An 18,921-nucleotide genomic window follows, 5' to 3' on the forward strand; every position below is an offset into this window, starting at 1 on the left:
CTAGAAGAGAAGAGAAAATTGCTTGATTCGAATTTTATGGAGAAGTTAACTGGACAGACGACATATCTTTAGAAATAAATAAATAAACAAAAAGAATATGCAATTTAAAATTTAGGATTCTTAGGTGGGCTGATGATGTAGCCAGAATGGAAGAAACTAAGAACAGTTTAAATGTTTTAACTGGAAATCAAAGCGGAAAACTATCATTAGGAAGACCTAAGTGCACATGGGAGGATAATATTAAGATCGGTCTCGTAGAAATAGGAAAAAATGAAATTGTTAAGTTTTACGTCCCATGGTTATGTCGGTTAGGCTAAAGGAGACGTTGATGATGAGAAATGAATGAAAATGCTGGAATGAAGAAAGTGGGAAGAAACAGAAGAACCTCAAGAAAACCCACGAGGACGGTGTTTGTCCACCACAAATTCCACACGGTGCTAGCTGGGATCGAATCAGGGACCCCAAGCAACGGTGGTGAACGCTCTACCACTGACGCAGAAATAGGAATACAAAGAAGAAGATAGATCCCGTTAACGAAGGATAGATGTTAATAAAGATATTCCATGAACGCAGCATTGAACCTCCGTTTTCCATAGGCAATAGAGTTAGTTATATGCAACTTCAGGTTACAACACATGATACAATGACTGAAATGCTGTTTTAACAAAGCGATAAGACACTTTTTACTCTCAATATTTATAAGAAACTAGAATAATTCTAGAGACACGCTGGCTCAGTGACAGAAAACCTCTGGTCGTAGAGTTCTGCTTCGATCTACGGCCAAGTAAGTTACTGGTGGACATTTTTTTTGTCCGTGGCTTTTTTCGGGATACTGACGTTTCCTCCCACTTTCTGATTCCACCAATTATTCCATTATCATCCACTTGCTGTAATCGTCGTCTCCATTAGCCTAAAGGGAATAATCGTGGGATGTTACACTAAATATTACAAGATTACCTTTCATTTCGTTTCTGGAATAATTCTATACCTTAACCATATTTGGCTTCACTTTTCAATATATTTTGATAATTGAGGCGATTTCGTTCCCAAAATTTATTATTTTATTCATTGATTTTATATCTAATTAGCATATGTTTTCTTTATTTTCAAAATAACGTATTTCTATTGTGTAGTAGCTATTACATTAACTTGTACGATTAAGAACAGTATATTTGCTTCTAACTGTTCTCAGCACGTTGATAAAGTTTATTATTATTATTATTATTATTATTATTATTATTATTATTATTATTATTATTATTATTATTATTATTATTATTATTGAATTCTACTCAACGTAGTTTAAAATACACGGTAAAGTCTATGTATGATATTTATCTGTAAACGAATTTCCAACCCTGCCTAAACTCATTCTTGCCAAGAGCACACACACTAATACACCGCCACAGACACACAAAGATCCCTCCCGCATTTGCAGCATCCTTCCAGGACACTAGACTGCGATCATCTTCTGTCTTCAGGTACACTACTTCTCTTTTCCACCTGAGCGGCGCGACGTCCACACGATAGGAAGAGTGAAAGTTACTCCATTGCGCCATACAACAACACTGTGATGAGTGAGTCCGCTCTATATCCCCCCTTTTTTTCATTCAATACTTTAGAGAAGTAACTTCCCCCTCCTCCTTCCTCCTACCAAGAACGGTGCTCTGTTAACAACAAAAGTGTGGCATATGAGATTCACGCGTTGCTGAATGCTACGAGGATTTCGTATATGTTATGTTATATATGAAGACACTTAAGATTGCGCTCAGTTGTATGTTTGCATGGGTACTCAAATTCACGCAATCACTAAAAACCCCTTCTCCTCACTCCATTTAAGAAAAAAACTATCCCCCACCATTTTTATTTATATATATCCTTTACTTTTCCTTTCTTTTACCCCCCAGAACATTCCCCTCCCTATTATGGTCTCAAAGTCTTTCAGTATCTTCCACCCCCCTCTCATCCCATATAGATACTATAGTAAAGGAAACCTACACTTTTATATATTCGTCAATAGGAATACACAATTCTAGATACCCACAACATTACCAAATAGGGGAATGAGGGGAGCCGGGGTATGCGAAGAAAGAATGTTTTTCGCTACACACATATATATAAACCATCTCATTTTAAAATTCGTAGATCAGTTTACAGTGTACAACGAACACCGTCTGGTGCCATCAGCCCAGTGGTGTGCTTAGTTTTTTTAATTTATTATTTTTTACATAATATTTATTTATGCATCAATAGTGTTTTTACCAATATCTGATTCATTTATTCTGAAGACATACTGCCATTGAAGAGACTGAATTTTTTGACTGATAAAATGTAAGTAGGTTTTACGTATTTTTTTAAAAAAAAATAGTTTATTGGGTCTTACTTTATGTTCAAATCATTATTAGTGTGTTAATAGAGAAAATACATCAGTAATTATGTGATTTAGGTGTACAAGATTTACTAAACTTTACGTTACTAAAAGTTACATACATCTCAAATTTTTCTGATTTCCTAGAAATGCTTCTCAACAGAGTGTCGTTCAAATCATTATTAGTGTGTTGATAGAGAAAATACATCAGTAATTATGTGATTTAGGTGTACAAGATTTACTAAACTCTACATCACTAAAAGTTACATACATCTCAAATTTTTCTGATTTCCTAGAAATACTTCTTAACACAGTATCGTCCTTCACGAGTAATGATATTTTCATAACATATTCACACTTTTGGTACAATTGAGCTCCTTTGTGGCTAAGCGGTTAGCGTACTCGCCTTTGGGGTGGAAGACCCGGGTTCAATTCCCGGCTGGAGCCCAAGTAGTTCGGATTCCACGTTAATCAGTAAGTCCAGTCTCATATAGCCTCGCTGCTTAAAGGGACTTTAAACTCAAAATCAACTCAACTCAACTTTAGGTACAATTGAACATGCATAGATAAACGATTATCCAATATTGAACTACCAAATAGTGTAGATCTTTAAAATAGATAGTGCAACAAAACTATTTATGAAAGTACCTAAAGATTTGCAATACTAAGCGGAATCCACAATAATTTTCTTGCAAAAATGCAAATCAGTCGCGATCTCTGGCTTTACTGTATAAATTATTGTCTGTAGCATAAGATAGTGGTATAAGTTGTATATATGTGTGTTGTAGGGCCACATCTTAGTGTAATAAGTATATGCGCTATATCTTGTGAAGATAGAAAGATACAGTGAAAGTTCAAGTGTTTTTACTGCAACATATTCATTTTCTGTGCAACTGTAACGTAACCCACAAAAACAATTATTGCTTTTAATTCTTAAACTAGACATATCAAGAACTGTAACTTAGTTTTCATTAGTAGGATAACAATTATCTGTCCTACTAATCTATATAACTATAAAACCACAATTAGGGAATAGTGTTGATCCCTCTTGCTTAAAAATTTATGGAAACAACAGTCATTGATAGTGCTGAAGTAAAAGGTGGTTTCTAGGTTTTAACCCTTCCCTTGAACAAGATATTGTGAAAAAAAAAATATTTACCATACGAAGATATATACGCATGCAACATGTATATACAAATCACACACATCCTCGAACATAAGCTTGGGTTCTTGAACATCTCATCACAAAATTCTGTGTACGCCACTGGTCACTGATAAATAATAATATTCAAAATAATATTACTATAGAGCTACGATCAAACAATGTTCTAGTAATCCAAAACAAATTATTTATTATTTTAATAAGCCGTGGGTATGAGATAAATTATTCATTCTTTTAGTAACTTGTATACAAAATACAATTACAGTAGGACCTCGATAATCCGAACGTCAGAAATCCGAAACGTCAAAAATCCGAACATGGTCCCTAGAAGCTCTCTACATTCTGTCTTAACGCTAACGATAAACAAATAATAGTGTGTCCGTTGACGTTGTGTGATGTCAGTGTTTTTACAAAAGTTCATTCAGATGTAATTGTTTGCCATACGTGCTTTTATTTTTATTTTCTCTTAGGCCTATAAGTTTTAAGTGTGACTCACAAGATCAGTGTAATTTAGTGTAAGAGCAGGTTCTTCGGATACATTAAATGTAAGTAGCCTTACGTACGGTATTGTAATTACTGTATATACTGAATAACCACTGTATCGATAGAAGAGCAAACCGTACAGTATATGTTAGCCTAAATGGCATTTTCTTGGTCATTTTCGAAAATCTGAAGAATTTTAAAATCCGAACTACCTGTGATCCCAATTAGTTCGGATTTTCGACTGCCTACTGTATTTATTCATTTTCAATATCTTTCCTTATAAATAAGTAAATTTTACAAGTTTACTTTAGACAAGCCTCAATTTTCGAAACGTTACGGTTAAAATTTATTTCTTTACCGGTAATAGAAGATGAAATGAAATGAGATTGAAATCTTTCAGTTTAACGTCCCACTATTATGCCCTTTAGGCTAAGGGATACAGATGATGAAGGCAAGTGGATGATGATGGAAGAATTGGTGGAATGAGAAAGTGGGAGAAAATGGGATTAGCCCGATAAAACCCACAGACACGATGTTATCTGCTACAAACTTACTTGGTAAGGAATCGAACTAGGGACCCCACACACCAAAGGTAAGCGCCCTACCACTGAGCCACCGTGCGCCTCTAAACCAAAGTGTCATAATAATAATAATAATAATAATAATAATAATAATAATAATAATAATAATAATAATAATAATAATAATAATACATAGGTAATAAACAAAACTGAAACATTGAATTGTTACTAAAAAAACAAAACGTCGCACAAGAGTTCAATTCCCACAGGATGCAGCTGTGCTGGAACGAAGTTCCAGTGCATCCTCTTGCACATTTAGCATTGCTTGTGCAGCCTAGGTTTCACATTATAAGGTTAACTACCAAATTGCCATGTGCTCTAACTGCTTATGATTTAGTTTCAAAGTTTCAGAAAAAATGTTCCGATTTCGCGCCCTGAAAATTTGTAAACCTTAACAATGATTGCTAAATTCTACTAGCGTTTCAACAGTAAGCTATGCATATGTGCGAGAAACGTTATAGAACAGCAACCTCCGTCTGTCCTTCCATCGACAGATATCAGAGCAAAGAACTGTCAGAAGTAGCGAGAAACAACTTTTTGATATCTATTCAGTGTCCCAACTATATCTTAATTCCTTCCATTCATAACTTTGTAATCACCTTCATTAGCTGCCTAATCAAACCGGAAATGGCAGAAATAAACAATTTCTAGTTTCAGCACTGACCACCATAAAGCATTGACTACCATAGTTTCAGTATTGACCATCACTATAAATAACGAGAAGTTTTTTTTTATTTTTTTTTTAATTCAAGATTTCAATAATAAATTTCAACTCTTATGTTTCTACTACTTGTAAAACACAAAGCGAGATATGAACCTACTAGTAGTTCCGATTTTAATATTGATCTCTAGAAAGCAAAAACACTAAGGGATATTGAGAAATGGGGTTTTCATATGCATTTAGTGTCTCAGGAATAATTGTTTCCTACGATCAATTAAGTGCCCAAAAATACATTACGTCTCTCTACTAGAACCGGAAATGTTAGAAATCGACTATAACTTCCGGTTTCAACATTGATCAACAGAGAGCTGAAACGGTAATAGATAGCCAGAAAATATTCTTTTTGAATCGACTTAGCGTTCTAAGAGTAGGTACCATCTCTGTTAACCCTATATTCAAACCGGAAATAGTCGAAACCAACCAGTTCGAGTTTTAACGTTGGTTACTAAAGAGAGAGAGAGAGAAAAAAAACGGTTTTACGTAGAGAGATGCGTTTCCTGCAATCACCTAAGTGTTCCAACAATATATCCAATTTTCACTCTAATCTCTCTACTGAAACCGGAAGTGATATAAATCTACTATCACTTCCGGTCTCATTATTATTCAAAATATGTTACGCCATACAAACAAAACTTGTTCATGCGATGTACACACGAGACTGGTGCTTGTTTACTTATGCTTTTTCTTAACCCTGCATTATTTAGGTATCAACGGTTTTATTACAAATATTGATCAAGTTAAACTGGAGAGAGCGCATTTAAATCCCCTCAGCAATCGTACGTTCTCCCCTGGATATGATAGAAACGTGTTTCTTAAACGTATCACCCAATAAAACACATATATACCGTGTTATGCAAAAGTGAACTAAGCGCCAAATTTTGAAAATCCACGTAAATGCTACGATTGGTTCTTAATAAGCATTAGAACGTTTTGCACAATCGAAAAGAGAGGAAAATCAACACCTTTCCAAAAAAAGAAACATAATTTCACTTTTGATTACGGCTACACTAATGCTAGGCATCAACCTTTAAACGTAATTTTCTCAAAAGTATGAAATTGGCGCTTAGTTCGTTTTCGCATGACACGGTACATATAGCTATAATACATAAATATAAAATAAAAATAAATAGCAAATTTCTTAGGAAATGATACTTGATAAGACATTAAATATTGTTAAATTGCAATTTTGGAAAGGGCGAGGCTCCAATCCTCATGGCTCCAATAACGTAACTGTGAAAGCTACAAATGTTTCAAGAAAGAATTTGCAACGGAATTTAAAGTACATAAAATGCTGATAAAATCTGTACAATAAGTAGCAAGAGAAGAGTTTATTGTAAGCTTATAAAGTTAAAGCTACGCTATTACCATCTGTAGTGTCTTTATTTCTCTCATTTACATAAATACCTGAAGTAGTATTTCATATATAATTGTGTGAAACAACTTTCTAAATTTGACGAATGGTCCATGATGCCTTAGCAATAGATAGAGGTGCGATATTTTGTGGGACCAGGAGCTAACCTACGGGGGGATCTACCGGGTCCAGACCCTCAAACTTTCTACTTCAATTTTCAATATACATTTGTACACTTTCTCAATAAAACTACTTGTTTAACATGGAAATGGTTGGTGTAACATGAAGATTAGATCTTATGCTTCAACTGTACTATTTCTCTTATAAAAACAATCTAGTTCTGCCATTTTTCCCCTGAAAAATATAGCTCTCAGTATTTAGCTGGAAATATAGTTGGAAAACATAGACGCAGTATCCAGACCCATAGCCAGCCCAAAAATGTAGGGGGGGGGAGATTCAACTATATGATAGTTCATCACCATATTATAGTTCATTTGCAAGCTTACCGTGAAAATTTTAGGGGGAAGCAAAAATTTAGGGGGCCCCAGCCTCCCTAGACCCCCCTGGATACGGGCTTGGTAGTATCTTGCAGTATTGGACCCCCTTCCCAAAGCTTGAACCCCTGTACGTGCCTGTGTGGGACAGAAGCAGCGGCGCAAATCTGTCTTCAATATGTGGCGGGAGGGGGGAGGGTAAGGTAGGATCGAACCAGGGACCCCGTGCATCAAAAGTGAACACTTTACCACTGAGCCACCACGGCCCTAAATTCTTTTCTAGAAGACTATATAATAAACTGATAAGTTTCCATTTTGGATGTCTCCTCTTCATTGAACGTGTTTCTATGTTACATCACTAACTCTCCTGATAATATGATCATAGACATTTTTGATGGCAGAAATAAAAATGCAAACCTCACACTCATTGTGTCTTTGTAATACTTTTCCTATATATTGTTTTGCGTGCAAAATGAAATTTATTTATTTTTGTTTTCCCTTGAATACTGTAGAAAGCAGTAGGGCCTATTTGTTAGCGCAATACACGACAAGATATAATAAACACGTACGGTTTCAAATTGCAATATTTTCCACTATCTATATTATTCTAATATGGTATGAGTTAAAATTATACGACAGATACTGTGGAATAAAAGAACGTATACGTAGACATTACGAAAATAAACAATAGACGTTTATTTCAATTTATGACGAGTTTTTGCCTTATATGATTGTTCTGTTGAGTAGCGAAACCAAGTTAAAGACATAAATTAACGTAAGAATTTCAAAGATAGGTGAGGGATCATCTCTCAAGGACATGATGAGGGATATTAAATAAAGAGGTTTTATTACTGTGAATGATGATTCGTTACTACAGAATAACAATAAACGATCATAATTTACTTTCAAGTTAGATGCTCACATTGCGTTACGTATTGGTTATGTGGTTTCGGAATATACAATCACTACATGGTCCAATATGCAATAACACTATATAATCTGTAGTATTATTGAAACCACAATGACAACTATCTTCTTTTCATAATGCTTTCTAAATGTTTAATACCAGAGTATTAATACTGTATATTTCTAGGTCATTCCCTTTTAAAGTAGGCGTATGGCCAGCCCGTTTTCATCACAGGGTGGAGAGATCTATCAATTTTTCTTAGCATAGGGAAAATTATTTCAGTTCTGACCGCAACTTATATTGTTTGCCTTCGAAAGTAAGATGGGATCCTATATGAAGTTCAATCTACTTATTTGTTTTTTGAAGTCACATTAGGATTTAACTGTATACATTTATTATGTATAAGGGGCCATGGTGGCTCAGTGGTAGAGCGTTCACTTCTGGTGCATGGGATTCTTGGTTCGATCCTAGCTCGCGCCAAGTGAGCCTTGTGGTGGACAAACACCGTGTGCGTGGGTTTTCTCGGAGTTCTCCGGTTCCTCCAACTTACTTCATTCCACCATTTCATTCATTTCTCATAATCACAGTCTGCTTTAGCCTAGCCGGCATAATTGTGAGACATAAAACTCAAAGATTGTATTTCATTTCATTTATCATGTATAAAGTAACCCGTTTGGAGTCTTGCAATTTCTAAGACATGCTTCTTGGAATATAGCTTATATTACAAGCAATTTTAAAAGTATATATATGCACGGGTCTTTGGTTAGGTATTATTTGCAGAGAAAGACAGTATATTCCCCAACTAGGCAATATACAAGGTTCTTTGGTTAGGTATTATTCTCAGCGAAAGACGCTATATTTTCCAGTGAGGTTTCAAGTAAAACCGAAAGAGGTACATATGTATATATCTCCCATTCATTGTTGTTCTTTGTTTACGTTTAGCGTGACTTTTCAGCAACGAGACTGTATGGGAGTGCATTTAAAGCTTAAAGTAGAATCCGAACAACTGTAATGCATAGAAGGCTTTTCCACACTGGGAATCAAACCTGGGTTCAAGTGCACTAAAGGCACATGCACGAGCCACTAGATAAGTCGCTCCAAACTGAGCACTCTGTGACGTCACAGTTGCCGTCCGGAGCCTCAGTATACCCCTCACCCAGAACAGGGAGAAAGCAACAAACCTAGTGTTGATAGAAGACAGTGAGTGGTAACAGGGAACCCAGTTGTAATCGATTGCTTTTGCAAATTTATACTCTGGATTCATAAAAACTAATCTAACACTAACAACACTTTTTTTTTACTCCATTCCACTTACGTCATTCCTCCTCCTTTTTGCTCAACCTGTTCTCTTTCTCCTGTATCATACATTAGAGAATTGGAAATAACTTCATCACGCCAATGATGTGGGTTATTTCCTATTTGTAATAGGCTAAAGAGGCCAATAGGCTGTGTTTAGGTGCCTAGACGCTTCTTAGACCCTTGTCTGCAACCAAACACACATCTAAATGGGCCCCCCGAAAGTTAGATAGAAATCGGCTCTCTTGTCAGTTTGTCTTCAATAAGTGACATGGTTCTTACTTTTTGGAGAACATCTTTGGAGAACTTTTCCTTTTCTGTTAAACGCTCTTAATATTGTAGAACTATTCTTATAAAGAGTGCTTCATAAAGAATCGAACTTTTGAAATGCCCGCCATTTCTGTTCTAGTAAGTTGGCAGCACTGATCATTACACGATTGCCATCCGTTGTCTTTCTGGTTAGTTAGTAGTCACGAATAGCGTATAAATCGCCATTTGTTTTCTTTATCGATAGGAATGGAGGCCTTCAACAGAACAGCGTGTTGTCATCCTGGAAACTTATTTCAAATATGGTGAATGTCGTTCAGAGACAGTTGGCAAACTCAAATGACAATCATGCCCTCTTCGGTGACTACTAACTACAAAGACAATTGATGACAACAATTGTGTTAATCGATTCAGTGCTGCCAACTAACTAGAGTAGAAATGGCGGGTATTTCAAAAGTTGTGTTCTTTATGAAACACCTTTTACATTTAAGTATGTATTGATATCATAGTTTGATAAGATTTTGCCATGCACTCGGCCATTTTAAGTCTACTGTACGATATTCCTTTTTAAAATTAACTAAGATACGTTTAAATGAACACATGGCAAGCATAGATTGTCTTCTGTATCTTTAGATTCCAAGATTTCAGGTAAAGTATCAACCGGTGTATCACTAACGTTGTTTGTCTATAAATTTATGCAACTGGAAACAACAACACATCACAATTTATGCCTTATCTTCGTAAAGTAGACCTTTAAGAGCAGTTCGAATTCAAAGGACGAGAAGAGTTTTTTTTTTTCTACTTTTAAGCAATATTTCTGCACGAGGCTTTATACTAATTTTAACCTTCAACTCTTTATTTTACACTCTTATTACATAAAAGACTATTAAATGTAATTGTTTAACTTTCGTTTCAGAATCTTCTTAAACGATGTGGGTTATACTTCTTGCTTTCCTTGCGACAGCTGCTGCACAACAGGTAAGTTATTATATTTATAATATATATATATATATATATATATATATATATATATATATATATATATATATATATATATATATATATATATATATATATATATATATATATATATATATATATATATATATATATTGAACAGATCAAGAATATTTTAGTACGATTTTCCATACAGAATAAAGTAATAATAACCTCTAATAAATAGAAGCAGTATGTATGCTTTTAGTTTTCAGAAGTCATCTAATTTCTCTAATAATATTCGCCATACAGATTAAAAATACCGCAACAATGAAGCTCAGACTTCTTTGTGAAAAATGTTTCCTCTACTTTTCCTTTGTTAGTACATGCAGATTATTCCATTTGCCACTGATCAATTTTAAAGGCTTCCTCCGAAATAATTGTTCCAAAAGTACAATTCTTTCACTAATTGTTTCCTAATGGTTTTTACATTGTCATTTTCTTGACGTCTGCTCACAAACTATGTACAATTTTAAAATAGGTCTAGAAACCAGTACCGTGCCGTTGGGAGGGCGAGCGGGGCGACGGTCCCCGGGCGCTGTAGTAAGGGAGCGCAAAATTCGGGAGAAAAGAGGAAAAAGGAAGAGAAAATTACATGGAATATGTATGTATGGGGGCACGGTTGTATACTATCGCCCCGGGCGCTGATTTTCCACGGCACGGTACTGCTACAAACTAATATTTAATGAACAATATGCTTACTGACCTATATACTATAAATAATTACCTTTACTAGTCTAACACCTAGCGTGCACACTTTTAGTGCGCAGGGTCCCATGTTCGATTCAAGGTGGGAGAGCTTTCAAAATCTGAACATCTTACAGTGGTCCATTTTGAACTGTAGGTTCATTTCTCATGTAGCATCAGAAAGGGACGCTAACAACCAATCCAATCAACGAAAAAATGAAATGAAAATAAAATCTTTAAATTTAACGTCCCACGATTATGGTCTTTAGACTGATGGAAAGTAAGTGAATGGTGATGAAATAATTGGTGGAATGTAAATGTGGGAGAAAACAGGAGTACCCGAGAAAACCCACGGATAGAATGTTGTCTACCACAAACTAACGTGGCCGGGGATTGAACCAGGGACCCCACGCACAGAAGTAAGATCTGCACATGTTAGATAAGTGTGCTTCGCTTTAGGCTTATCAAAGAGTGGAAATCCAATCTGCTGCTGATCCAGTGGCTAGAGCGTGTTCCTTTGGTGCACATGGTCTTGGGTTCGATTCCCAGAGGAAAAGTACTTACATTTGAACGCGTTATGGTAATTCGGATTCTATTTTAAATTATAGATTAAGACCTGTATCTTGTGATTCCTGACTGCAATTTGATTGAATGTTTAATTGGGCTTTGAAGCATGTTTTCAGTATCAAAGCTATATACGATGCAATCTAATGTGTAAAGCCGAATTTGATCTATTACTTCGGTTTGTATTTAGGGCAAGTATCCTCATCACGAATGAAGCGTGCACTACGCTCCCACGAAGGACCAATAAAATTAGCTTCCATGTGTAGCATGTTTAAATTAAGAATAAAACAAATAGTGATGTTACGAATAAAAGAAAATATTTTCTTAAAATTATCATACACTAGTCACTTAGAACGTAGCACTCCTATCTCTTTTATTTCAGTGAATAAATTAAAGACAACAAAAACGTTGAAATGCTTAAAACCTGAGAGTACAACTTGCTATCTATTAAATGAAATATTTGCAGGCCTTTTCTTATAGGCCAGAAAATAATTTAAAAATAAATTGTGTCATAAATATGGACGCAAACCAATACGCTCTAGGTTTGGGGTCCATATGAGAGGCATTGAAAACATATATGCTCATTTAATGGCATTTTGTATAAAAATTATGATACTGTTTATTATTATTATTATTATTATTATTATTATTATTATTATTATTATTATTATTATTATTATTATTATTATTATTATTATTATTATTATTATTATTAGTGAGTAATTTACAATAATAATAATAATGATAAGAATACGCAGTGAAAAGACTATCTTTAATTTCCTTGGGGTCAAGTAGAGGAGCAGAGACATTTTGCGGGGGGCAGCTGTATACCGAAAACAATTGTTTTTGCTTGATCTACATTATAACAGGGGTGAAATTGGATCTGAAAAGTAGGGGGACGGATGACATCACGCCGTCTCCCGTGCCTATCTTTGTACATTGTAAATTTTAGGAAGTAGAGGGACGCCATAGATATTTTCTGAAAGTGGGGGAACAGCATTCTGCCTCCTTTTTACCAATGCATTACAATACAATATGTCTTGGTCGGATAAGTACGGGAGCTCCCTCTCTCTTCTAACGTCGTCACAGAATAATAGTGCAGGTACAGGAGCGTAGTAAAGACACTTACTTTTATATTCTAATGCCGTTAGCTTTGTAATTTTAGGTTTGGGTAAATAATTTGATTTTGTAAGATTACCCTTAGTTAAGGATTACATCCTTTACCTTAAATATGTTATTAAGGGTAGCTAAAATTAGTTCCCCGTAAGCAAGCCCATCTACAGTAAGCGTAAATTTTCACTAACTTTATCGTAACATGCTAAATATGTATAGAGATTCTCTCTGTGTATGGGTTTGTCAAATGTAAATTATGAATCATCTATAAATCTAAGAACCTTTAGCCTTGAATGTGTGTATATCATAATATTCTTAAACCAGATGTGACAACGAAGAATGCGCAAAACATACTGGCGCATATCGTTCAACTCCCATTACCAATCATGACTCGCACACTCTTCTTTCATTCGTTTGATAGCGTCCACGTGGGTTGGAGATAATTCGCGCGCGTCTCTTTGTCTGAAGTTGTTCGTTTCCGTCCTTTATTTTACTGTTGCAGTTCGAATAAAGATGTATAAGCTGTAAGTATTCATGTACTACTTGGCTCAAATTAAAGGGATTTGAGGGCTAGATTTCTATTGCGTACAAACGGCAAGTCTAAAACAAGCTTGAAATCGAAGAACTAGTGATTCTACTACAGCAGCGTTTCCCTACCGGTGTGCCGCGGCACACTGGTGTGACGTGAATGGGCCGCTGGTGTGCCGCGAGGAATCGAAGTAAAATTAATAATTTTATAGCAATCAAATTGCCAAACGTAGGGGAAAATATATATTTGTATTTCACATGACTATGAACCTCTACTATGAATCTACAATTTTAAGTTTCATACAGGGTTACTGTTCTGTAGATTTCTAATGTTGAAAAATGTATTTGTTATAATTGTTATGACCATTATTGCTTCTTTATTGTTGCAGATTTCGTAACTTGAAAATTTAAAATATAATTCATTCCTTTCGACAAATTACCTACATTTGTGTTTTAAAAGTATAAGAGATTTGTTTGTTCGTTCGTTATTTAGTGATCTTCCTTCTTAGTAAAAGGTTGGATATAGTTTATAAAAAGAAAGCGTATTTTTAAAAACCTGAGTCCAATATTTCACTATAATTGTTTTCTATTTTAAAAATAGAATGAAAAATAAGCATAATAATTTACCACGGGGAAAAACCTCTCTGAGAAGATCAATAATCACAGAAAAAATACCACTGTGTTTTATATTTACAAATAATATCTATAAGTGTGCCGCGAGAATCCAAGTAATATCTATAAGTGTGCCGCGAGATTCCAAGTAACACCCGTAGTGTGCCGCAAGTTGAAAAAGGTTGGGAAACGCTGTACTACAGGTTAGTTTAGGTCTACAGTCTTGTAATGGCAGCTTACGAAACGCCTATAGACATAATTTTACAGACTTCAGTAAGATTGTTGTAAACCTGGAATGTTATTAGGGTTTAGGTCAAGGTAGATTGGGTGAACCTTTCTAAGGGCATCTTTAGTTAACTAAGCAGGGATGTTTTGTTTTCATTAGCTAAAAGTAGAATTATGTTCCTTTAGCTTCCATTACGAAAGATTAATTTAGGAAGTTAAGGTTAACTTTACTCGCATTAAGGTTTTTTGTTTATTTAAATGGGGTGCAGCCAAGACTGATTTATTATTGCTAGTGAAAATTTACAATGCGAAATGGAAACATGTGGTGCACTTGTAGTATTGGAAGGCACGAGATACCTAGCTTGGAAGTGTATTTATATTCTTAAAATTCGTCAAATAACAAGTACGGAGCGAGAGTACAGATTGATTCGTGAAAAACATAGTTCTACCCAAAAAAGCTAGAGAAAAGTGTATTTTAGTAGCGTAATGTTATTTGATTTCTTTTATACTGGTTGTGTGAGAGTTACGCCAGCCTGGCAAGCCAGAAAATATTGGTTGCGGGAAACGATTTGCTGATCTTATTTCTCAACTAAAATGTGACAATAATGAACTTACAAAGAAATAAATACAAAATATCACTACAGTTAGTATATCTAATAGAGTAGTAGTAACGTAGACGGGAATACACTTACCTATCATTCGGGCGTCGCGGCTACGATCCCGTTAGGAACAATTTAGATTCTCGTTGTACCTTCATTCCAATCTGGTTTTTGGATAGTATGTAGCTTCTGTAGAATGTAAGTATTGGAAAATGTCGAGGATAAAGGCCACTAGAGCATGGTGCTAACTAGCTCTTTTCTCAAGATGAGTAGGCGTAGAAAGTCTTACTTTCCCATGAGCTTCGTTAGACTATTCCAAAGAAGGGATTTACTTGTAAGTAATTTTACTTTACTGTGTATAAATAATGATTATTTTTCGGACGGGGGCAAGGAAAATATAAGCTTTAGATTTCCAAATACGTTATGCATACACCGAGAAAAAAATCGCATGTGGTGTACGTAAAAACATACCGATAGGTTACATATGTAAATCCTATAGTTTTTGACTTAAAGTACCGGTACAGCAAACGTATAACTGAAAAAGTATATTTAATACATATTTTCTACCAAGTGTTCCGAATAAATGTACTTTCCGTACAAATGAAAACACTGTATATAGGTGGTCAGGATCTCACATACAGATGTACGTGTGTAACATGTAGCTGACGTATGTAACAGTCGTATATGTATATAATATGCGGAATACTGATAGATATCAAACATCTTGCAACGGCATGATGTAACATCTAAGGGCAGTACATATGTAGGATATCGATAAAGTATGTTTCGTACTGATTACTGGGTAAACATAAAGATACTGTATATGTGTAAAATATACCGCTGTCCGCATAATGGATTTTTTCTCAGTGTAACTATCGGAGTATGTCTGTCGAAAGGTATCAGAGGAAAACGATAAGAAAAGGCGAGAATGGCTTTCTAATATCTATTCGGTGCTCCAATAATAGTAAGTTGCTCAATTTCCTCTCTTAGCTGTCCATTAAAACCGGAAGTAGAATAAAACGACCATTCCCAGTTTTAACATTAATCAAAATAGAACAAAAGCAGAAAAATAAAACGAGAAACGTTTTATTTATTTATTTTATTTTTATATATGGATGCAGCACATAAAGAATAGGTTCAATTTGAGCTCTTACCTCTTTACTAAGAGACCTGAAGTGGAAGCAGTGTACAATAACATCTGGTTTCAATATTAAAGAAAGAAAACAATCAGTAATAGCAGGAAATGGTTTTCTAATGTTGAATCAATATCCGAAGAACAGATTTCATCTTTATTCCTTTAGGCTATTCAAACCGGAATTGGTAGATTATTATCATTTCCGGTTTCATATTGATTGGAACTAAGCAAAAGGTAGTAATACTGTAGATAGCGGGCAGCACTTTTTTTTTTTTTTTTTTTACATATGAATTAATAATCATTCCAAGAACAGATTCAATCTGGACTCTTATTTCTGCACTGAAGCCGGAAGTGGTAGAAGTATCGATATTAATGTTGATTTTCATAGAGTAAAAACTACTAGAGATATCAGAAAATGGTTTTCTGACATAGATTCATTATCTTTAGAAGATCTTGAGCCCTCGTTCTTATGCTTCTATTCGAATAGAATATGGTAGATGTGTTCCTTTCGATTTCAATCCTAAATTTCATAGTTTGGAAGTCTATTGTAGTTTAACAACATAAAACAAAGACTATTTATTTAAAGTCAATATTGAAAATGAAATGCATTTTTTCAGCTTAACGTCCCACGATTATGCTCTTGAGGCTAAGGGAGACGATGGTTAAGTAAGTGATCGTTAAGCTAATGATTATTGTTTTACCTCTGATACCTTTCGACAGACATTCTCCGATACTTAAACTGAGAAAAAAATCCATTATCCGGACAGCGGTATATTGTACACATATACAGTATCTTTATGTTTACCCAGAATACTTAATCAGTACGGAGAATACTTTATCGATATCCTACCTATGTACTGCCCTTAAATTATGGAAGATTTGGTGGAATGAGAAAGTGGAAAAAAACAAGAGTACCACGAGAAAACCCAAAACGCGACGTTGTCCATCATAAACTTACTTGGCCGGGGATCGAATTAGGGATTCAACGCACCAGAGGCAGGTGTTTTACCACTGAGCCACTGTGGCCCTCCCCTTAAAGTTAATTTTATAGATCACTATCGCTCATTAAAATACGCATAGCATTCGCACGCACACAATCTTTTAATTTATTTTTTTTAAATAATTGTTTCATAGTTAAGCTAATTTAAGTTACAAAATGAGTATCAGTGTTTGCATGTATGTTTTCTCCTCAATCAATATTGAAATTAGAAGTTGTAGAGTTTTACCACTTCCGGTTTTAGTAGAGACATTATACTGGATGGGATGCTTAATTGATTGAAGACCACCGTTTCTCAATATACATGACCGTTTTTTACTCTATAGCGCTCTTCCTTTAAAACCGGAAATGAGTTTATTTCTATTACTTTCAGTTTGAATATCGCCTGCATCAGCGAGCTCGATTCCTAATTTTTGTCCCTCTATATAGCCTGGCGAAAATTGATTCTGATCCATCAACTAGTTCCTGAACGAACGAACTCCCGAACGAACAGACAGAGTAAATATATATGAGTTTCAGTTGGTAACCCCGCGATCTAAAAATTCCATCAGTTAATTTCGACGTTCTAGATTTTTAAGCGTGGATTTTTCAACCAACCAACTTTGTCACAAGGAATGTCTAACCTAGTGTCAACCATAAATACTTCGTAGTAGCTTGAAACTAGGACAAGTGTAGTAACTGAAGAAAACAAACGCTTCTTTGTATTATTCTAATGGCATTCAGTGGAAAACTTCGTTGTGTTTGTGTTAAAGTAGACTGGTTGTTTGTACTCGGCATGGGTAATGACTTTACAGTGGCCAAAGTAAATATGCAATGCAACTCATTACGTAAATTTTAGCTGCATCATCTGCGCCCGGCATCGTCTGCAAATCTTAAAAGTGAGTAAGGCGGATGTTTACAAACGCTAAACAAAATTACTTCATAGCAAGTCCAGTCAAGGAGCTCATAAATTAAAACTCATTCTCCTATTATTCGAAATAACAGCTTCAAACAGACACAATTATCATTTGCTTAATTTACAAAGGAACACATATAAACTATAGATGTCGAGCAGCGTTTTTTGGTAGACCTAATGTTGGCCCAATGTAGGTCTTTGGTCGGATGGTTTAGTTTAAAGTTTATGATTGTAAATTTATTGTTATTCATCCAACGGATTTGCGTTCCTAGTTGTCAGAGTGGCACAATTCAGGGCCGTGCCGTTAGGGGGGGGAGGAGAGCGGGGCGACGGCCCCGGGCGCCGAAGTAAGGGGGCGAAAAATTCGGGAGAAAAAAGGAAAAAAGATAGGAAAACTTGCTTGGAATATATGTATGGGAGCGCCGCCGTATACTCTCGCCCCGGGCGCTGATTTTCTACGGCACGGCTCTGGGCCAATTACAAGGTAAATACAATTGATAGTTGATAAGCACTACTATTTGCGCTGCTAGGGTTACAGATAAGCCGTCTGTAATATTACAAGAGATCCTTAGGAGAATTGTAGTGCGAGGCAGGATAAAATGAAAAGTAATGATTTCGTTATCCCTTATGTATAGTTCTTTGCTACTCAGTTGGTGCAAACAAAATGTCCACTTTGATGACTGATAGCAAATTCTCCTCAGCAATACAACACAACGATGGACTAAGGATGGGCGTAAATTATGCTCCTCGCTTAGAAACCGTGTCGCCACGTTTGGCCTAATCCTCGTTTCGCCTAACCAATTATCTGACACTTTTATGACATAAATGATAAGATTTGTGTTCGCCATTTTAGGCGAAAAAAGGATTCTCGTTTGGCCTAATCCTCGTTACGCCTAAAATGGCGGACAATAAGAGAAAATCGTGGAAATTCAACTAGAGG

General features: G+C 35.4%; 1 protein-coding gene across 2 annotated transcripts in view; it reads left to right on the plus strand.

The window, feature by feature from the left end:
• Positions 1-18,921, plus strand: part of LOC145664025 (uncharacterized) — a 384,402-nt gene that overhangs the window by 339,749 nt on the left and 25,732 nt on the right. Inside the window, exons 1-2 of one of the 2 annotated variants that reach the window (XM_081730329.1) lie at positions 2,137-2,331; positions 10,547-10,608. In XM_081730329.1, coding sequence (XP_081586455.1) covers positions 10,561-10,608 — 48 coding nt within the window. In that variant the 5' untranslated portion in view covers positions 2,137-2,331; positions 10,547-10,560. Of the gene's footprint in view, positions 1-2,136; positions 2,332-10,546; positions 10,609-18,921 lie in introns of those variants that run through there. The other variant, XM_081730339.1, reaches the window with a different exon arrangement.

This window comes from Thermobia domestica, chromosome 1 (genome assembly GCF_964235325.1).
Source record: "Thermobia domestica chromosome 1, izTheDome1.hap1.1, whole genome shotgun sequence".
NCBI lineage: Eukaryota > Metazoa > Arthropoda > Insecta > Zygentoma > Lepismatidae > Thermobia > Thermobia domestica.